General features: G+C 44.6%; 1 protein-coding gene across 1 annotated transcript; it reads left to right on the plus strand.

Annotated features, from left to right (window-relative positions):
• Positions 1-266: 266 nt before the first annotated feature.
• On the plus strand, positions 267-21,243 carry LOC144603327 (BH3-interacting domain death agonist-like). The gene is made up of 5 exons (XM_078416458.1): positions 267-523; positions 3,368-3,589; positions 5,069-5,190; positions 16,494-16,715; positions 20,516-21,243. Exons 2-5 carry the CDS (start codon positions 3,373-3,375, stop codon positions 20,528-20,530), a joined length of 576 nt encoding a protein of 191 aa, XP_078272584.1. The 5' UTR covers positions 267-523; positions 3,368-3,372; the 3' UTR covers positions 20,531-21,243.
• The last annotated feature ends 1,893 nt before the right edge of the window (positions 21,244-23,136 follow it).

Genomic DNA, 23,136 nt, shown 5'->3' on the forward strand with positions numbered 1-23,136 from the left:
AATTGGTCAGTGTGGACTCGGTGGGCCGAAGGGCCTGTTTCCATGCTGTATCTCTAAACTAAACTGAACCAAATGCTCAGCGATTGGGAAATACACCTGAGTTGTTATTTGTACATTGCCAGTATTGTGGGGACTTTGAGCAGCCAGAGCGAGTCACCTTTTCACAAACTGGTTCAGTTTGTTATTTAACCTGAAGAGAAGTTTTAAATCGACCTTTCCGAACTTTTGGCAGCCAGGGCGCCGAGGGGAAGTCACACCCAGTGTGGAATTTCCATCTGCGTTTATCCAGGCAGTGTGAGCTGCTGCACAGTGGTAGTATAACAGTAACGGTGCAGCGTGCACCAGGCAGGCAGGCAGTCAGACAGTCGCAGTGGTGCTACAGTGGAGCCGCGCCCACCCACTGGCACAGGCAAGACAAGGCAAGGCGGACACGGACACGGACACGACCGGGCTGCTGCGGGTTCGAGCCCGGGCCCCGCGGACACAACACTGGCACCGTTAGCGGCAGCGCGGCTCATTGACGGTCAGCTTTATTTCATCAATAGCCTTTTACTGAGGGTTGGGGTAAAGCGGGAGGTTTGCTGGGTGTTGGGTAAGGCAGCACCAGCAGGGAGGGTGTGGGGCACCAGCAGGGAAGGTGTGGGACACCAGCAGGGAGGGTGTGGGGCACCAGCAGGGAGGGTGTGGGGCACCAGCAGGGAGGGTGTGGGGCACCAGCAGGGAGGGTGTGGGGCACCAGCAGGGAGGGTGTGGGGCACCAGCAGGGAGGGTGTGGGGCACCAGCAGGGAGGGTGTGGGGCACCAGCAGGGAGGGTGTGGGGCACCAGCAGGGAGGGTGTGGGGCACCAGCAGGGAGGGTGTGGGGCACCAGCAGGGAGGGTGTGGGGCACCAGCAGGGAGGGTGTGGGGCACCAGCAGGGAGGGTGTGGGGCACCAGCAGGGAGGGTGTGGGACACCGGGCCCGGGCATGTCATGTCTGCACCGACAAAACAGTTTACAGCGTGGAAACCAAACTTGCTGCGTTAATTACTTTACATTGCTTGTAACTTCGTTTCTGCCTTTATTCAGCACGCCTCTCTGTCAAATGCACCGGATATAAATCGGAGCAATTACATTCTTACTTGTTGTCTTAAATGTAAAATCGTTTTTAGTTTCCGGTTCCAGCAGTTCCTTCTAAAACAAAAGTGCGAAATTGCAGAGACTGCATTTGGTTATCTATCTACATTAGATCATTAGAGCGACCGTGCGATCTTGCTGTGTTTTATGTAACGCAACCCCGGCCATTGCTTTGACTTGCACCCAAGGCGTACAGGTTTGCAGATTAATCGGCTTGGTATCAATGTAAAACTTGTCCCCGGTGTGTGCACACGGGGACCGCTGGTCGGTGCGGACTCGATGGGCCGAGGGGCCTGTTTCCGCGCTGTATCAATAGACAATAGGTGCAGGAGGAGGCCATTCGGTCCTTCGAGCCAGCACCGCCATTCAATGTGATCATGGCTGATCATTCTCAATCAGTACCCCGTTCCTGCCTTCTCCCCATACCCCCTGACTGCGCTATCCTTAAGAGCTCTATCTAGCTCTCTCTTGAATGCATTCAGAGCATTGGCCTCCACTGCCTTCTGAGGCAGAGAATTCCACAGATTCACAACTCTCTGACTGAATTTTTTTTCCCTCATCTCAGTTCTAAATGGCCTACCCCTTATTCTTAAACGGTGGCCCCTTGTTCTGGACTCCCCCAACATTGGGAACATGTTTCCTGCCTCTAACGTGTCCAACCCCTTAATAATCTTATATGTTTCAATAAGATCCCCCCTCATCCTTCTAAATTCCAGTGTATACAAGCCTAATTGCTCCAGCCTTTCAACATACGACAGTCCCGCCATTCCGGGAATTAACCTAGTAAACCTACGCTGCACGCCCTCAATAGCAAGCATATCCTTCCTCAAATTTGGAGACCAAAACTGCACACAGTACTCCAGGTGCGGTCTCACTACGGCCCTGTACAACTGCAGAAGGGCCTCTTTGCTCCTATACTCAACTCCTCTTGTTATGAAGGCCAACATTCCATTGGCTTTCTTCACTGCCTGCTGTACCTGCATGACCAGCATTGCCAGGCTTGAAAGGGTTCAGAAAAGATTTACGGGGATGTTGCCAGGACTAGAGGTTGTGAGCCATAGGGAGAGGTTGAGTAGGCTGGGTCTCTATTCCATGGAGCGCAGGAGGATGAGGGGTGATCTTATAGAGGTGTACAAAACCATGAGAGGAATAGATCGGGTAGATGCACAGAGTCTCTTGCCCAGAGTAGGGGAATCGAGGACCAGCAGACATAGGCGCAAGGTGAAGGGGAAAAGATTTAATAGGAATCTGAGGGGTAACTTTTCCACACAAAGTCAACAACACCATAGTCACATCTGTGGAGTCATTTAAGTTCCCATCATCTCCAGGGACCTTAAATGGGGGGGCCACCATCGACTCCACAGTCAAAAAGGCCCAACAGAGGATGTACTTCCTGCGGCAACTGAGGAAACACAATCTGCCACAGGCAATGATGGTCCAATTCTATACTGCTATCATTGAGTCCGTCCTCACCTTCTCCATCATGGTCTGGTTTGGCTCAGCCACCAAGCACCACATCCGGAGGCTGCAACGGATTGTTCGCACAGCTGAGAAGGTTGTTGGCTGCAACCTTCCCCCCATTGACGAACTGTACACAGCAAGGGCCAGGAAGCGAGCGGGCAAGATCATCTCTGACCCCTCTCACCCTGGCCACAAACTCTTTAAAGCACTTCCCTCTGGAAGGCGACTCCGGACTGTCAAAGCAGCCACAGCCAGACATAAAAACAGCTTTTTTCCACGAGTGATAGTTCTAGTCAATAATCAAAGTCTGTAGTTTCTTCTTTGCTCTGGTTTATTTTCACCCACATGTTTAGACCGTAATGTTGTATCCTTATTCTTTTGATGTGGTTATGCTTTACTCTTAATTGTTAACTGTATGTTTGTGTTGTCATTTGTGAGCGGAGCACCAAGGCACATTCCTTGTATATGCATACTTGGCCAATAAACTTATTCATTCATAAACTTATTCATTCATTCAAGGGGTGGTGGGTGTATGGAACAAGCTGCCAGAGGAGGTGGGTGAGGCTGCGACTATCCCATTGTTTAAGAAACAGTTGGACAGGTACATGGATAGGACAGTTTGGAGGGTTACGAACCAAGCGCAGGCAGGTGGGACCAGGGTAGCTGGGACATTGATGGCCGGTGTGGGCATGTTGGGCCGAAGGGCCTGTTTCCACACTGCATCACTCTAAGTTCTACGTTCACTTGTATTAAAAGTAAGGTAACCGTGTGCCATGTGTTTCACTTGCAGGGGACATGTCCCTGCAGGGCGATTCGTTCTTCGAAAAACAGACGCAGTGTATTTTGTTGACATTTCTTAAGGAGAAGACATTTGAAAATCACATCCTCGAAGAAGAAATTTATAAACTTGAGAAAAATGTGACAGAGTGGCCGGACGACGACGATGAGGACATTCAGACAGATGGACACTGCGAGTCCTTATCCTTTTTCCGTTCAGGTCAGGAGATTGAAGGTACAAACTGAATATTTGATCTGAAACCCACTGGCGACTTCAGTCCGTTTGATTGCATGCTTTCTGCCACCCAGTCTCTCCATTTCCCCAGGTGCTCACCATTACTACAATAATGCACCTTTCATACGTTAAGTTGCAGGAGGAGAATTAGGCCAGGAAATCTCTCTCCCATTCCCCTCAACTATGGATGCAGTGTCACACTAATGACCGGAGTCCTTTTTTAAAATTTATTTTTAAAATCAAAAATATTTATTCAAATATTAAAATAATATATACAATAAAACCAAAACAGAACCCACCACCAGAATGACCAGAGTCCTTGTCTGTTCTGTCACCTATTGAACCTGGTTGTGTTCTGCAGCCATCAGACCACACCACACCCCCCTTGCCTCACTCCCCTCATGTACCACACCACCCTTGCCTGCTGTATTGCCACATTCTGTATTCTACAGACCCCATTTCCCCCCTGACAACAGGCGCTGAGAATGATCTTACTGTTGCTCTCTCTAGACCAGTGGCTTATAATCTCCTCCATCCATGACCAAAAATGGATCAAACGTTTCTACGAGGGGCCATACGAACTACTGCACTACAATGCTGAGAACTATATCCTGCACCATGTATCTTCTCCTTTGCTCTACCTCTTGTACTTGAGTTTAGTTTGTTTGCATTAATGTGCAGTATTATCTGATCTCGAAGGTAGACACAAAACGCTGGAGTAACTCAGTGGGTCAGGCAACATCTTGGGAGAGAAGAAATGGGTGACATTTCGGGGCAGGACCCCGGCCCCTCCCCTGACATCAGTCTGAAGAAGGGTCTCGACCCAAAATGTCACCCATTCCTTCTCTCCCAAGATGCTGCCTGACCCGCTGAGTTACTCCAGCATTTTGTGTCTACCTTCGATTTAGACCAGCATCTGCAGTTTTTTTCCTCCACGTATTATCTGATCTGTTTGGATTACATGCAAAACAAAGCTTTTCACTGAACCTCGGTGCACGTTACCATTATAACGTTACCATTATAAACCTAAACTCCAAAGACGTACAGGTATGTAGATTAATTGACTGGATAAAATGTAAAAATTGTCCCTAGTGTGTGTAGGATAGTGTTAGTGTGCGGGGATCTCTGGGCGGTGCGGACTCGGTGGGCCGAAGGGCCTGTTTCCGCGCTGTATCTCTAAATCAAAATCTAAAAAAAAAATCGAAATCTAATAAACCTATTGTGATATTTATGGCAATAAAAACAAAACTTTTGTTGTACAAATGAGCGGAGAGTGGAGAACTCCGAGATCAATCTTGCCATCTCAGCCATGACATTTGGTACACTGCTGCTGGCTTCAGTGAAAAAAACACCTGTTTAAAAAAAAACCTGAAATATCAAATGTTCAGTAAATACCGTGGCTGAAACAGCTACATATTTGGTTTTGGATATTGGAGTAAAAGAATTAAAAAGCAAAATACCTGACATTTTTTTCCTCAGAAGCTTTGTGCCGGGAGATTGGTGTGCGCTTGGCTCAGATGGGAGATGGGCTGAATCAAGGCTTTAATCACGATGAGGTGGAGGGACTTATCCAAGCACATGAAATAAATCAGCCACAGGAGGTAAGCAACAATGCGGAAACGAGGAACTGCAGATAGCACAGAGTGCTGGAGTAACTCAGCGGGTCAGGCAGCATCTGTGGAGAACATGGATAGGTGACGTTTCACAGAGTGCTGGAGTAACTCAGTGGGTCAGGCAGCATCTGTGGAGAACATGGATAGGTGACGTTTCACAGAGTGCTGGAGTAACTCAGCAGGTCAGGCAGCATCTCTGGAGAACATGGATAGGTGACGTTTCACAGAGTGCTGGAGTAACTCAGCGGGTCAGGCAGCATCTCTGGAGAACATGGATAGGTGACGTTTCAGAGTGCTGGAGTAACTCAGCGGGTCAGGCAGCATCTCTGGAGAACATGGATAGGTGACGTTTCACAGAGTGCTGGAGTAACTCAGTGGGTCAGGCAGCATCTGTGGAGAACATGGATAGGTGACGTTTCACAGAGTGCTGGAGTAACTCAGCGGGTCAGGTAGCATCTCTGGAGAACATGGATAGGTGACGTTTCACAGAGTGCTAGAGTAACTCAGCGGGTCAGGCAGCATCTGTGGAGAACATGGATAGGTGACGTTTCACAGAGTGCTGGAGTAACTCAGCGGGTCAGGCAGCATCTCTGGAGAACATGGATAGGTGACGTTTCACAGAGTGCTGGAGTAACTCAGCGGGTCAGGCAACATCTCTGGAGAAAAAGGATGGGTGACGTTTTAGGTTGGATCCCAAAGCAACAATGATATATTTAATCAATTTTACTTGAATATATTGATGCATTTGCTGTTTATATACAATCAGTATACACAAACAGCATCTACATTTTATATCTAGAGGGTTAACACTCCTTGATTTTGACTGTCAATATGTCTGGACATTTCAGTAGTTGCTTGCCAGCTTAGAAGACCCTTTCCATTTAAACATAGAACAGCACAGCACAGGAACAGGCCCTTCGGCCCACAATGTTTGTGCCAAACATGATGCCAAGACCAACTGCATGCACATCATCCAAATCCTTGTATATCCATGTGCCTATCCTAAAACCTCTGAAACGCCACTATCGTTTCTGCCTCCACCACCACCCCTGGCAGTGTGTTCCAGACACCCACAGCGTTTTAAAAAATCTTGACCCAAATATCTTTACATTTTTCACCTCTCATCTTAAAACAAATCACTAGCATTTGATATTTCCCAGATTTTAATTGGCATTTGATATTTTGAAAAGTGAATTTTAAAATTTTATTTTGATCTTTTTCTCATCCCTTGTGAAACTGCCAGTTTCCTCTGCTCATTGCAAAATGAAGACTTTTGAGCAGTGAGTGTTATTGGAGAAAGTGGGCGAGGATACTACCCGTGTGTCTTGAGAGTTTGGGACATAGATTACATTTCTCTTTCTGCAGAAAACAATTGCAGTTGCATCAACATACGAGATGGAAAGTTCACAAACTGCTGTTTTAACTTTGACATTTTCATTTCTGATGTATGCAGCAATAATTTGGAATTATTGTACTGAAGCAACTTTAAAGCACATGTGACATGGGGATGCATTCTATCATTAGTGCCGTTTCCATTTTGTGCACATCTGTAAAGGCAGAGAGTAGACTATCACCCTGTGCTGGAGTAACGCAGCGGGTCAGGCAGCATCTCCAGGGAACATCAGCATCTCATGGCTGATGTTTCGGGCCAGGACTGTTCTTCAGACCTAGTTCCGTTTTCCTTCTGTAATTCCTTATGTCCCCAGTCTGTCATCCTGTTTTAGTTACTGAACTGATCCTGAATCTATAGAAAATTGGAAAATGATCACCAATGCGTCCACGATTCCTAGAGCCACCTCCTTAAGTACTCTGGGGTGCAGACCATCAGGCCCTGGGGATTTATCAGCCTTCAGTCCCATCAGTCTACCCAACACCATTTCCTGCCTAATGTGAATTTCCATCAGTTCCTCCGTCACCCTAGGATCTCTGGCCACTAGAACACTAGAACAACTTGCTTGTATCTTCCTTAGTGAAGACAGGTCCAAAGTACCGGTTCAACTCGCTTGCCATTTCCTTGTTCCCCGTAATAAATTCCCCTGCTTCTATCTTCAAGGGACCCACATTTGCCTTAACTATTTTTTTCCTCTTCACATACCTAAAAAAGCTTTTACTATCCTCCTTTATATTATTGGCCAGCTTACCTTCGTACCTCATATTTTCTCCCCGTATCGCCTTTCTAGTTATCTTCTGTTGCTCTTTAAAAGAGTCCCAATCCTCTGGCTTCCCGCTCTTTGCTATGTTATACTTCTTCTCTTTTATTTTTATGCTGTCCTTGACTTCCCTTGTCAGCCATGGGTGCCGCTTACTCCCCTTAGAATCTTTCCTCCTCTTTGGGATGAATTGATCCTGCAACTTCTGCATTGGTCCCAGGAATACCTGCCATTGCTGTTCCACCATCTTCCCTGCTAGGGTCTCCTTCCAGTCAAATCTGGCCAGCTCCTACCTCTGTAATCCCCTTTGCTATACTGTAATACTGACACTTCCGATTTTCCCTTCTCCCTCTCAATTTGTAGAGTAAAACTTATCATATTATGATCACTGCCTCCTAATGGCTCTTTTACCTTGAGTTCCCTTCAGATCAGGTTCATTACACAACACATTCCATTCCACCTGAGCTGGAATGGAACCAATGTCCTTGGGGGAGTGTTTGCTAGTGCTGTCGGGGAGGATTTAAACTAATATGGCAGGGGGATGGGAACAAGAACAGAGATATAAAATTAGGGAAGAAACAATAGGTAACAAGGTGAAAAGTAAAAGTGGCAGGCAGACAAATCCAGGGCAAAAATCAAAAAGGACCACTTTGCAACATAATTATATAAGGGGCAAGAGTGTTATAAAAACAAGCCTGAAGGCTTTGTGTCTCAATGCAAGGAGTATACATAATAAGGTGGATGAATTAAATGTGGAGATAGTTATTAATGATTATGATATAGTTGGGATTACGGAGACATGGCTCCAGGGTGACCAAGGCTGGGAGCTCAACATCCAGGGATATTCTATATTCAGGCTGGATAGACAGAAAGGAAAAGGAGGTGGGGTAACGTTGCTGGTTAGAGAGGAGATTAACGCAGTGGAAAGGAAGGACATTAGCTCGGAGGATGTGGAATCGATATGGGTAGAGCTGCGAAACACTAAGGGGCAGAAAAAGCTAGTGGGAGTTGTGTACAGGCCACCTAACAGCAGTAGTGAAGTTGAGGATGGCATCAAACAGGAACTTAGAAATGCGTGCACTAAAGGTGCAGCAGTTATAATGGGTGACTTCAATCTACATATAGATTGGGTGAACCAAATTGGCAGGGGTGCTGAGGAAGAGGATTTCTTGGAATGTTTGCGAGATGGTTTTCTAAACCAATATGTCAAAGAACCAACGAGAGAGCAGACCATTCTAGACTGGGTATTGAGTAATGAGGAAGGGTTAGTTAGCAGTCTTGTTGTGCGATGCCCCTTGGGCAAAAGTGACCATAATATGGTGGAGTTCTTCATTAGGATGGAAAGTGACAAAGTCAATTCAGAAACAAGTGTTCTGAACTTAAAGAAAGGTAACTTTGAGGGTATAAGACGTGAATTGTCCAAGATAGACTGGCAATTGATACTTAAAGGGTTGGCGGTGGACATGCAATGGAAGGCATTTAAAGGTCGCATGGATGAACTACAGCAAGTGTTCATCCCAGTTTGGCAAAAGAACAAACCAGGAAACGTAGTGCATCCGTGGCTAACAAGGGAAATCAAGGATAGTATTAAAACAAAAGATGAAGCATATAAATTAGCCAGAAAAAGTAGCATACCAGAGGACTGGGAGAAATTCAGAGTCCAGCAGAGGAGGACAAAAGGGCTTAATTAGGAAAGGGAAAATAGATTATGAGGGAAAACTGGCAAGGAACTTAAAAACTGACTGCAAAAGCTTTTATAGATATGTGAAGAGAAAAAGATTAGTTAAGCCAAATGTAGGTCCCTTGCAGTCGGAAACAGATGAATTGATCATAGGGAACAAGGAGATGGCAGACCAATTGAACAACTACTTTGGTTCTGTCTTCACTAAGGAAGACATAAACAATCTGCCGGAAATAGCAGGGGACCGGGGTCTAATGAGATGGAGGAACTGAGGGTAATCCAGGTTAGTCGGGAAGTGGTGTTAGGTAAATTAAATGGATTAAAGGCCGATAAATCCCCAGGGCCAGATAGGCTGCATCCCAGAGTGCTTAAGGAAGTAGCCCCAGCAATAGTGGATGCATTAGTGATAATTTTTCAAAACTCTTTAGATTCTGGAGTAGTTCCTGAGGACTGGAGGGTAACTAATGTAACCCCATTTTTAAAAAAGGGAGGGAGAGAGAAAACGGGGAATTATAGACCAGTTAGCCTAACATCGGTAGTGGGGAAAATGCTAGAGTCAGTTATTAAAGATGTGATAGCATCACATTTGGAAAGTGGTGAAATCATCGGACAAAGTCAGCATGGATTTATGAAAGGCAAATCATGTCTGACGAATCTTATAGAATTTTTCGAGGATGTAACTAGTAGAGTGGATAAGGGAGAACCAGTCGATGTGTTATATCTGGACTTTCAGAAGGCCATCGACAAGGTCCCACATAGGAGATTGGTGTACAAACTTAAAGCACACGGTATTGGGGGTTCAGTGTTGAGGTGGATAGAGAATTGGTTGGCGGACAGGAAGCAAAGAGTAGGAATAAACGGGTCCTTTTCGGAATGGCAGGCAGTGACTAGTGGGGTACCGCAAGGCTCAGTGCTGGGACCCCAGTTATTTACAATATATATTAATGATTTGGACGAGGGAATTGAATGCAACATCTCTAAGTTTGCGGATGACACGAAGCTGGGTGGCAGTGTTAGCTGCGAGGAGGATGCTAGGAGGCTGCAGAGTGACTTGGATAGATTAGGCGAGTGGGCAAATGCATGGCAGATGCAATATAATGTGGATAAATGTGAGGTTATCCACTTTGGCGGCAAGAACAGGAAAGCAGAGTATTACCTGAATGGTGGCCAATCAGGAAAATGGTGCACCAGTCATTGAAAGCAAGCGTGCAGGTGCAGCAGGCAGTGAAGAAAGCGAATGGTATGTTAGCATTCATAGCAAGAGGATTTGAGTATAGGAGCAGGGAGGTTCTGCTGCAGTTGTACAGGGCCTTGGTGAGACCGCACCTGGAGTATTGTGTACAGTTTTGGTCTCCTAATCTGAGGAAAGACATTCTAGCCTTAGAGGGAGTACAGAGAAGGTTCACCAGATTGATCCCTGGGATGGCAGGACTTTCATATGAAGAAAGACTGGATAGACTCGGCTTATACTCGCTGGAATTTAGAAGACTGAGGGGGGATCTTATAGAAACATATAAAATTCTTAAGGGGTTGGAGAGGCTAGATGTGGGAAGATTGTTCCCGATGTTGGGGAAGTCCAGAACTAGGGGTCACAGCTTAAGGATAAGGGGGAAGACTTTTAGGACCGAGATGAGAAAACATTTCTTCACACACAGAGAGGTGAGTCTGTGGAATTCTCTGCCACAGAAGGTAGTTGAGGCCAGTTCATTGGCTATATTTAAGAGGGAGTTAGATGTGGCCCTTGTGGCTAAAGGGATCAGGGGGTATGGAGAGAAGGCAGGTACAGGTTACTGAGCTGGATGATCAGCCATGATCATATTGAATGGCGGTGCAGGCTCGAAGGGCCAAATGGCCTACTCCTGCACCTACTTTCTATGTTTCTATGTAACACTAAATCCAGAATTGCCTTCTCCCTGGTAGGCTCCAGTACAAGCTGTTCTAAGAATCCAACTCGGAGGCACTCCACAAACTCTCTTTCCTGGGGTCCATTACCAACCTGTTTTTCCCAGTCTACCTGCATGTTGAAATCTCCCATAACCACCGTAGCATTACATTTGCGACATGCCAATTTTAGCTCTTGGTTCAACGTGCACCCTATGTCGAGGCTACTGTTTGGGGGCCTGTGGATAACTCCCATTAGGGTCTTTGTACCCATACAATTTCTCATTTCTATCCATACTGATTCTACATCTCCTGATTCTACATCTCCTGATTCTACGTCACCCCTTGCAAGGGAGTGAATATCATTCCTTACCAACAGAGCAACCCCACCCCCTCTGCCCACCTGTCTGTCTTTTCGATAGATTGTATACCCCTGAATATTCAGTTCCCAGCCCTGGTCCTCTTGTAGTGGAGACCCGAAACGTCACCCATTCCTTCTCTCCCGAGATGCTGCCTGACCTGCTGAGTTACTCCAGCATTTTGTGAATAAATCAACTGGTCCTCTTGTAGCCATGTTTCTGTAATTCCCACACGTCATACTTGCCAATGTCTAACTGAGCCTCAAGCTCATCCACTTTATTTTTTATACTTCGCGCATTTAAATACAACACTTTAACTTCGGTATTCACCTCCCCTCTCACACCGGTCACCATTGGCCCTGACCTTACTCTCTTATCCCATCTAGAACTTTCCTTCCCATTTATTCTAGAGTCCTTTGCAATTTCTCCTGTATTCGCTTCCCCTTTAACTCCATCTTCATATTCCCAATTTGTCAACCCCTCCCCTCCACTACTTAGTTTAAACCCACACGTGTAACACTAGCAAATTTGCCTGCCAGAATGTTGGTCCCCTTCCTGTTAAGGTGAAAACCGTCCCTTTTGTACAGGTCACCCCTACCCCAGAAGAGATCCCAGTGGTCTAGAAATCTAAATCCCTGCTCCCTGCACCAATCCCACAGCCATAGATTCATATCCTCGATCTCTCTGTTCCTGCCCTCACCAGCACGAGGTACAGGAAGCAATCCAGATTTAACCACCCTCGACGTCCTACTTCTCAGTCTTCTTCCCAACTCTCTAAACTCACGTTGCAGCACCTCCTTCCTCTTCCTCCCGACGTCGTTCGTGCCCACGTTCCGGTTGATTGCCTTCCCTCGCTAGGATTTTCTGCCACACGTAAACAAAATCACCAATCCAGTGCAATAAGGGACTGCCGCACAGTCTATAGTGGCATCTGTGGAAGGCAATGTGAGTTGGCAGGATTCCCCCAGCACAAAGATATGCTGACTACCTTGTTCAGCCCTGCCTCTCCAAATGTACACATCTCCAATCCCTTTAAATTTTCATCAATAATTTCCATCCCACTGATATGTGGCTCACTGACCTTTAATTACCTGACTTATTCCCAGTGTCCTTAGGGCAGCACGGTGCCAGAGACCCGGATTCGATCCTCTGCCTGTACAGTTTGTACGTTCTCCCGGTGACCTGTGTGGGTTTTCTCCGGGTGTTCCAGTTTCCTCCCACTCCCAAGATGTACAGGTTGTAGGTTAGAGGCAGGAAACATGTTCCCAATGTTGGGGGAGTCCAGAACCAGGGGCCACAGTTTAAGAATAAGGGGTAGGCCATTTAGAACTGAGATGAGGAAAAACTTTTTCAGCCAGAGAGTTGTGAATCTGTGGAATTCTCTGCCTCAGAAGGCAGTGGAGGCCAATTCTCTGAATACATTCAAGAGAGAGCTAGATAGAGCTCTTAAGGATAGCGGAGTCAGGGGGTATGGGGAGAAGGCAGGAACGGGGTACTGATTGAGAATGATCAGCCATGATCACATTGAATGGCGGTGCTGGCTCGAAGGGCCGAATGGCCTCCTCCTGCACCTATTGTCAATAGGATTGGTATAATTGTAAATTGTCCCTGGTGCATGTAGGATAGTGTTAGTGGGTGGGGATCGCTGATCGGAGTGGATGGTGGGTTGAAGGGTGGGTTGAAGGGCCTGTTTCTGTGCTGTATCTCTAAACTAAATAAAGGAACAAGCTAACCTATCCACCTGTCTGGCATCTCACCTGTGCTGTAGCTACGGCAGTGATCTCTGCTCCCCTGCTTTCTAGAACATCCTGGGATAGATTTATCAACGCTTGTGTGTTCCATCTCCCCCTTGTTAATATTGACATGCACCTGACCATCGACATACCTGATCTCACCATCGTCTATGTCTGCCTCCTTGGTGAATAGAGGCGAGAAGTGTTCCTTTAGGATCACTTATACACAGATTAACGCCTTGGTCCCAGTATAGCAAAGGGGATTACAGAGGCATGAGGCGGGAGCTGGCCAAAATTGACTGGAAGGAGGCCCTAGCAGGGAAGACGGTAGAACAGCAATGGCAGGTATTCCTGGGAATAATGCAGAAGTTGCAGGATCAATTTATCCCAAAGAGGCGGAAAGACTCTAAGGGGAGTAAGAGACACCTGTGGCTGACAAGGGAAGTCAAGGACAGCATAAAAATTAAGGAGAGGAAGTATAACATAGCAAAGAGGAGTGGGAAGACAGAGGATTGGGACTCTTTTAAAGAGCAAAAATTCCAGTAGATTTGTCAAGCATGATTTCCCCTTCGTAAATCCATGCTGACTCATTGGGACTCTTTTAAAGAGCAACAAAAGTTAACTAAAAAGGCAATACGGGGAGAAAAGATGAGGTACGAGGGTAAACTAGCCAATAATATAAAGGAGGATAGCAAAAGTTTTTTTAGGTACGTGAAGAGGAAAGAAATAGTCAAGGCAAATGTGGGTCCCTTGAAGACAGAAGCAGGGGAATTTATTATGGGGAACAAAGAAATGGCAGACGAGTTAACCCGTTACTTTGGATCTGTCTTTACTGAGGAAGATACACACAATCTCCCAAATGTTCTAGGGGCCGGAGAACCTAGGGTGATGGAGGAACTGAAGGAAATCCACATTAGGCAGGAAATGGTTTTGGGTAGACTGATGGGACTGAAGGCTGATAAATCCCCAGGGCCTGATGGTCTGCATCCCAGGGTACTTAAGGAGGTGGCTCTAGAAATAGTGGAAGCATTGGAGATTATTTTTCAATGTTCTATAGATTCAGGATCAGTTCCTGTGGATTGGAGGATAGCAAATGTTATCCCACTTTTTAAGAAAGGAGGGAGAGAGAAAACGGGTAATTATAGACCAGTTAGTCTGACATCAGTGGTGGGGAAGATGCTGGAGTCAATTATAAAAGACGAAATTGCTGAGCATTTGGATAGCAGTAACAGGATCATTCCGAGTCAGCATGGATTTACGAAGGGGAAATCATGCTTGACAAATCTACTGGAATTTTTTGAGGATGTAACTAGGAAAATTGATCGGGGAGTCGGTGGATGTGGTGTACCTCGACTTTCAGAAAGCCTTCGACAAGGTCCCACATAGGAGATTAGTGGGCAAAATTAGAGCACACGGTATTGGGGGTAGGGTACTGACATGGATAGAAAATTGGTTGACAGACAGAAAGCAAAGAGTGGGGATAAATGGGTCCCTTTCGGAATGGCAGGCAGTGACCAGTGGAGTACCGCAAGGTTCGGTGCTGGGACCCCAGCTATTTACGATATACATTAATGACTTAGATGAAGGGATTAAAAGTACCATTAGCAAATTTGCAGATGATACTAAGCTGGGGGGTAGTGTGAATTGTGTGGAAGATGCAATAAGGCTGCAGGGTGACTTGGACAGGTTGTGTGAGTGGGCGGATACATGGCAGATGCAGTTTAATGTAGATAAGTGTGAGGTTATTCACTTTGGAAGTAAGAATAGAAAGGCAGATTATTATCTGAATGGTGTCAAGTTAGGAAGAGGGGATGTTCAACGAGATCTGGGTGTCCTAGTGCATCAGTCACTGAAAGGAAGCATGCAGGTACAGCAGGCAGTGAAGAAAGCCAATGGAATGTTGGCCTTCGTAACAAGAGGAATTGAGTATAGGAGCAAAGAAGTCCTTCTACAGTTGTACCGGGCCCTGGTGAGACCGCACCTGGAGTACTGTGTGCAGTTTTGGTCTCCAAATTTGAGGAAGGATATTCTTGCTATTGAGGGCGTGCAGCGTAGGTTCACTAGGTTAATTCCCGGAATGGCGGGACTGTCGTATTTTGAAAGGCTGGAGCAATTAGGCTTGTATACACTGGAATTTAGAAGGATGAGGGGGGATCTTATTGAAACATATAAGATAATTAGGGGATTGGACACATTAGAGGCAGGAAACATGTTCCCAATGTTGGGGGAGTCCAGAACAAGGGGCCACAGTTTAAGAATAAGGGGTAGGCCATATAGAACGGAGATGAGGAAGAACTTTTTCAGTCAGAGAGTGGTGAAGGTGTGGAATTCTCTGCCTCAGAAGGCAGTGGAGGCCAGTTCGTTGGATGCTTTCAAGAGAGAGCTGGATAGAGCTCTTAAGGATAGCGGAGTGAGGGGGTATGGGGAGAAGGCAGGAACGGGGTACTGATTGAGAGTGATCAGCCATGATCGCATTGAATGGCGGTGCTGGCTCGAAGGGCTGAATGGCCTACTCCTGCACCTATTGTTTCTTGTCTATTGCCACTCACTCTTTCTCTGCTATACTTACAGAATGCCTTGTTATGCTCCTTAATCCGACCTGCTATGGATACTGCAGGGCCCCTTTTATGCATTCCTTATTTCTTTAAGTTCTTTCCTACACACTCTATTCCTCAGCAGATCCCCTAGTTGCTTACACTTGCCATGTTTCCCCCCACGATTAAATCTTGCTTGCCAAGGACACTTATGGTACCTCTGCCACCCTACCTGCGTTCTTAGACCGAGCACAGTGCTGGAGTAACTCAGTGGGTCAGGCAGCATCTGTGGAGAACGTGGATGGGCGACGTTTCACAGAGTGCTGGAGTAACTCAGCGGGTCAGGTAGCATCTCTGGAGAACATGGATAGGTGACGTTTCACAGTGCTGGTGTAACTCAGTGGGTCAGGCAGCATCTCTGGAGAACATGGATAGGCGACGTTTCACAGTGCTGGTGTAACTCAGTGGGTCAGGCAGCATCTCTGGAGAACATGGATAGGTGACGTTTTGGGGTTGGGTCCCTTCCGACTCCTTGTAGTAGGGGGAAAAAGTTCAAAGAGGTGGGGGTGGGATAAATCCTGGCAAATGATAAGCGGATCTAATTCTTGCAATTGTACCTCCTTAGTTCAGTTTTAAGAACCCAGGTTAAAAATGTAATAACCACAAATTGCATTTTAATACAATGGCACAACTGGTAGAACTGCTGCCTCACAGCGCCAGAGACCCGGGTTTGATCCTGACCTTGGGTGCTGTCTGTGTGGAGTTTGCACGGACAAGGGCGGTCCTGTACGGGACAAACCAATTTAGCTCAAAATACAGGATGTCCCGGCTAATACAGGACAGTTGGCAACCCTAGGCCAAGGGCTCGTTTCCATGCTGTATCTCTGAACTAAACCAACTGAAATTTGCAATTGAATTACAATTGTATTTTGTATTCTTCTTAATTAAATCAGGCTAGAACCATAACTTTGTCTACCATAATCGATGGCTTGAGTGATCAAGGGACTACTGTTATTCAAGATTTGCCTCGGGAGAGGAGTGTTCTGTTACTGACACTCTGGCTGTTGGAAAAGACCGTACTGGAGCAGCCTCGCTTGCTCCCACGCATCTTCAGAACCACTGTGCAATTCATCACCACCAGGCTCCAAAACTACATTCATCAGTTAGGAGGCTGGGTAAGTTCATTTCCCTTCAACAAAGAACAAATTAGCATCAATGAACTGAATGGTGTTGTGATAAAACAGAATGATAGAAACACAATTAAATGTGTTTTAATGTTTGATGCTGGAGGATTGAGTGCCTGCCCTGGAGCTTTGGGTAAAAGTTGATTGTGATTTATTGATGATAAGATACTGCAAGGTAACAGGCCCTTTGGCACACCAACCATCAATCACACGTTTGCACTAGTTCTATGTTATCCTAATTTCAAATCTACTATAGTGGAAATATAGATGCCAATTAACTTATCAACCTGCATGTATTTAGGGTGTGGGAGGAAACCTAGGATGAAGGGAGGCTAGACAAATTTATAAAATTATGAGAGGCATAGATAGGGTAGACAGTCAGACCCTTTTGTTCCTGGGTGGAAATGTCAAAGATCAGACGACATTGTTTCAAGGTGAGGAGGCAAACTTTAAAGGAGATATGCAGGGCTGGTTTCTTTGTAAACAGATGTGTGGGCTTGTTGTTCGCTGTAAAATTGCCCCTCGTGTGTAGGGAGTGGATGCAAAATTGGGATAACATTGAACTAGTGTGAACAGGTGATCAACGGTCAGCTTGAACTCAGTGGGCTGAAGGGCCCGTTTCCATGTTGTATCTCAAAAGTAAACTGGCACAAGTTGCAAAGGCAAAAGACCTGCCGTGCACATCCCCCAAGGCCTCCAATTTACTACCTTCTCCTTTCAGCTATTCTGCACGTTTAACCTCTGCAGGCAGTTTTAGTTCATGTTGTTCCTCACAGAATGTGGAAGGTGGTGCCACGGTCACAATTACATATTCACCATCTCCACGGCCCCTGTACCCAAGTGAAGTGGAGTAGCAATCCCAAGGACAATTCCGAGTCAGCTTCCAGAAGCAAGGGCACTGTCCCATTCACCGCTACCCTATTGCGGACATTGGACTTTGATTCTGGAACTGGTGCGCTACAATGCTGAGAACTATATTCTGCACTCTGTAGCTTCCCCTTTGCTCTACCTATTGTACGAGTTTGACTTGATTGCATTTACATTTAGTATATCAGATCTGTTTCAATAGCATGCAAAACAAACCTTTTCACTGTACCTCGGTACATGTGACAATAATAAACTTAAATCTTAAAGGCCTAACTGGTACAGGATGGCAGGTTACTGTCAATAGACAATAGGTGCAGGAGTAGGCCATTCGGCCCTTCGAGCCAGCATCACTATTCAATGTGATCATGGCTGATCATTCTCAATCAGTACCCCGTTCCTGCCTTCTCCCCATACCCCCTGACTCCGCTATCTTTAAGAGCTCTATCTAGCTCTCTTGAAAGCATCCAGAGAATTGGCCTCCACTGCCTTCTGAGGCAGAGAATTTCACAGATTTACAACTCTCTGACTGAACATTTGTTTCCTCATCTGTCCCTGAAGGCCAGTTAAGCAAGTTTTTACATGCACGTAGATATTGGTATCATGGATATAATATACTATTTTTTCCAAACTACAATTACTTAGGACAGTGCCAGAGCAAGCGACACTCTGCATGCTCATCCCAGCAGTGGATCTACTATCATCCAATACACGCCACCCCACTTGATCTATTTTCCACTTGTAAATGTATCACTTCTCTTCGCTCTACCTGTTACACTGTGTTTGGTTTGAAGTCGGGTATTCTAACTTGGGTTTAGTTTAGAGATGGAGCGTAGAAATGGGCCCTTCAGTCCACGCCGACCATCAAACTTCAAATCACTCAACGAATGACCATCAAAGGATGTTCTTTTAGGAAGATGAGGAATTTATTTAGTCAGAGGGTGGTGAATCTGTGGAATTCTTTGCCACAGAGGAGGCAAAGTCAGTGTATATATTTAAGACAGAGATAGATAGATTCATGATTAGTACGGGTGACAGAGGTTATGGGAAGAAGGCTGGAGAATGGGGTTAGGCGGGAGAGATAGATCAGCCATGATTGAATGGCAGAGTAGACTTGATGGGCCAAATGCCCTAATTCTACTCCTATCACTTATGATCCTATGAATCACCCATACACTAGTTTTATCCTACACAATACAGATAATTTACAGAAGCCAATTAAGCTACAAACCTGCACGTCTTTGGAGTGTGGGAAGAAACCTGGAGGAAGGCCTTAAGGAGAACATGCAAACTCCACGTGAACAGCGCGATCAGGTCTCTGGCGGTGTAAGACTGCAACCTCCCCAATATGACTGGACAGTACACAAATAACAGCTTTTCACTGCACCTTGGTACACTGGACAATACTAAATCTAATGGGATTCGGAGCGCTCCTTGGAACCAGTAATACTCTGGCTACCAGTGCAATCATTACGTTACTGAAAGCCTGCAAAAGAGACATCAACCATGGTCATTTGGGTGCACAATAATGACACAAAGTACTGCAGATGCTGGAATTATGAGTAAAATAGTTCTGAAGTAACTCAGCAGGTCAGGCAGCATCTGTGGAGGGAATGGATTGGTGACGTTTAGGTCAGGACCGTTCTACAGACTAAGGATTCAGAAGGATGTATGCCGTTTGCTTGCAGATTTATGCTTCCACATTTACTGTCCTGATTTATCCATTGATTGAGATGTAAGTAACGTCCATGCAATTCACAGCCAATTAAATGTTTTTAACATAGGAGAGAAATTCAGCAACTAATGTGCAGTGCAGGGGCTTGGACGAGTTAAATGAGTACCAAATAGGAAGTCTGGTTTTGGTGAACAGTAAAATGTTCACTAGAACGGCAACATTCCTCAGGTCTTCAAATAAGGGGATTGCTTTTTATTGCAGGGAGCCTGAGAAAGCAGACGGATATTCAGTTTAGTATTTCATCTGGAAACTAGATGTATTGTTCCCTCATCACTGCAATGCCAGCCTAGAATGTGCTGCACCCTTGTCACAAAGCCTGACTGAGTTGAAATCATTTCCAAGCTTTGACAAAATATTTAAGGTTTCATATCCATTTTAATCAGTTTCTACTTGTCCTTTTCCCTTACAAACTTAACCTGCCAGTCTCGTTAATAGGTCCTCTGTTGAAATCAAGAACTCTGAAAAATTAGAACCATGGCAAGCTAAAAATTGAATACAAATACCTTTTTTCACATAACCATTCTAAACTGTATCCTCCCTATTTCCATCGCCAGCATTGGAGTTGTGTTCCTGTGTTATACCATTTTGATGTACAAACAATTAGAAAGAATGCATGTAGCTGTACTACTTCACACTGGTATTTGTGTAGACAGCTGGGGATTGTCTTGCACTGCAATGCCTGAAAATGTTTGCATTTTAGGTAACATATAGGATAGACTAGGCTTATACTCGCTGGAATTTAGAAGACTGAGGGGGGATCTTATTGAAACATATAAAATTCTTAAGGGGTTGGAGAGGCTAAATGCGGGAAGATTGTTCCCGATGTTGGGGAAGTCCAGAACCAGGGGTCACAGCTTAAGGATAAGGGGGAAGTCTTTTAGGACTGAGATGAGAAAACATTTCTTCACACAGAGAGTGGCGAGTCTGTGGAATTCTCTGCCACAGAAGGTAGTTGAGGCCAGTTCATTGGCTATATTTAAGAGGGAGTTAGATGTGGCCCTTGTGGCTAAAGGGATCAGGGGGTATGGAGAGAAGGCAGGTACAGGTTACTGAGTTGGATGATCAGCCATGATCATATTGAATGGCGGTGCAGGCTCGAATGGCCTACTCCTGCACCTATTTTCTATGTTTCTATATTCAAATTGCTTCATAACTTTCAGGATTATAATTGGCCAACTTTTTACTTTTGCAGGAAAATTTGCATTGAAGCTACAAGGAACAAGATAACCATTTATTCCACTGGACCTCATTTCTTATAAATATTAAAACTTGTTTACACTGCAATAATATTTTACATTTACTTTGTATTATGGTATAAACTTAAATTACTGTAATTTAACAGTAATTGCCAGCAAATTAAAGCTTTTACTGATTTTAACACGTAAAATCGTAACTGGAAAAAGCCATTTATAAGGTATATTCTATTATTTTTAAATTAGTCCTGCTAGTAATAGTAAAATATTAAATGCAAAACTTTTAAAAATCCATTTCATTACATTACATTCAACACCTGGCAGGTTTGGAGATCTTAAAATGTAAGTATTATTGATTACAGTAAAGCTATAATAATTTTCTAATTATTGAGAAATCTCGTGGTTTGTCATTTGAGTTACCTGGAGCAGATTCCTGCAATCCTTCTAGCCGCACTGCATTTACTGGAAAGATCCGATTCCAAACTACGTCTTTGCGTTGTAATTTTAAAACAAAAATATCCCAATCTGAAAAATCTACCTGTCCGATGTTCCAAGCATGCTGGAATAAGTTTTACTGTAATAATGGAAATTAAATGTTAAGTTTACTACGTAGTCTGAATAGTTTACATATTGACAGTGTTACAGAAATTAAGGGAATTTTACGTGGCGATGAGTCTTAGTGTTTTAATTGTTAAATCATTACTCAGCAAAATAAAGTATTTTTCAAGGAGTGTATGTACAAGTTTATGTTAGTTTACTTTAATTTTGATTCTGCCAAATATTCAAATGAAAGCAAGTGTCATAAATCCATTTTTCTTTTAAGATAAAAGTGGCATTAAGCTTTCTGAATTTGTAGTGTGACAACACCGTACACTTTAATTTTCCCCCAAGGATGGGCACTTACCTGCAAATCAGTGCAAACTGGATTGCTTCCTGGAATAAAGATGTGGCCCTATTGCATTAGAAAAGTGAGAGGTCATCTGTTTGAGGTAAAGTTTGAGTGAGAATTTGCTGGTGTAGATGCCAAGAATTTAGTAACTAGGAAACAAAATCACAGATCCAGGCTATTTTGATTTGAGGTGAGAAGGTTCACATAGCAGTGTGTAAATCTTTGGAATTCTCTTCAGCAGGGTGTAGAGTATGGACGAAGGCAAGCAAAGTTTTTTTCCCCTCAGGCTAAGATCAGGGATATCTTAAATTATGGATCTATTTCCCAGGAGCAAGGAGGTGGAGGGTGAACCGGGGTAATGCCTCTAGGGTAAGCTGCAGGAGGTGCCCCGGGACATAAAGAAGGTTGGGAAAGGATAGGAGAGGGACATCGGTTTGCGGACACTGCTCCAGTATATCGAACGCACGGGCCGACTTTGGACATTGAATAATGGCAGCAGCCGCATGTGTAAGATGCGCAAAATGAATTTCACTGTGCAGTTGCATATGTGATAAATTAACCACTATTGACTATCGATTGACAAAGAAACATCTAAAAAGCATTGGGGCAGGAGTCATCATCAGAGGTATAATTGAACTCTTGAAACTTGGAGCATGGATTACAATTGTTACTCATTTCAACAGAATCTTGTTAATTTCCACACTCATGAACCTTGAAGAACAGGAATAGTTGAGGCATGCCGTTTTGGTTACTGCTGTTGTGTGGGATTAAAAAATTCAGGAAGAAAAGTCCTTTACATGTTGGCCAACAAGAAATATAAAATCACACCATGACAAATTGTAAACTAAAGCTTGCCGATTATGTGGACCATATGTCAGATGTTGGGTAAGGACTTCACCATGAACATAACATAATAGAAGTATTCAATTAAAAAATGGTTCCAAAGAAGAGTAAACAAAGAGCTTTAAATCATTCACATATTTTAAACCAGATAAAACAATAAAAATAAAAATGCAATGTAGTTTCTGCAGTAACAAAACTACAATTAGTAGTTATTTTGTTCTTGAGATGGTAAGGAACTCATAAAGGCCTGGTCTACAATATTAATGATGGCATTGAAAATAATATTAAATTTGGAAAGTTTCATCTGCAGCCCCTCTCTACTTCCTATAGTCAAAGAGACTCATTCACATTAAAATTTCTAAGAGAAAGGAAATATGGATACAGATATTAGAACAAACAAATTAGGCTGAACATATCTGTCCTATATTTTAGAAGAATGGGAGGCGATTGGAACAAAATGTAGAATTATTTCCAGGCTGGATGGGGTAGGTGCAGGAATAATGCCTCCCTTAGATGGGATGTCTAGATTGAGGGGCCACAATGTCAAAATGTCACTCAAGATGGGAAAGGGAAGGAAGTTCTTCACTGAGGGGTTTGTATCTTCACCGAGGGCTGTGGGACTTAAGCATATTTAAGACAAACATTGTTCGACCCAAAACATTGAGGACATCGAGAGATAGGATATTACTAGAGGAAAACAGCTGATCATTTACTTCAGTGCCATGGCCATAATGGCAGAGTTAGCACAAGGGACTCAATGGCTTATCCCCGCTTGTTCTGGTTTCAGAACTTCACCCACACAACAGCAACACTGCTGCAACTAAAACTTAATTGCACTAATAAAGTAGGTACATCCTCCAATTGCTGTATTGCTGCAGCTTTTGTACA

The sequence above is a fragment of the Rhinoraja longicauda genome, chromosome 20 (assembly GCF_053455715.1).
Source record: "Rhinoraja longicauda isolate Sanriku21f chromosome 20, sRhiLon1.1, whole genome shotgun sequence".
Taxonomy (NCBI): Eukaryota; Metazoa; Chordata; class Chondrichthyes; order Rajiformes; family Arhynchobatidae; genus Rhinoraja; species Rhinoraja longicauda.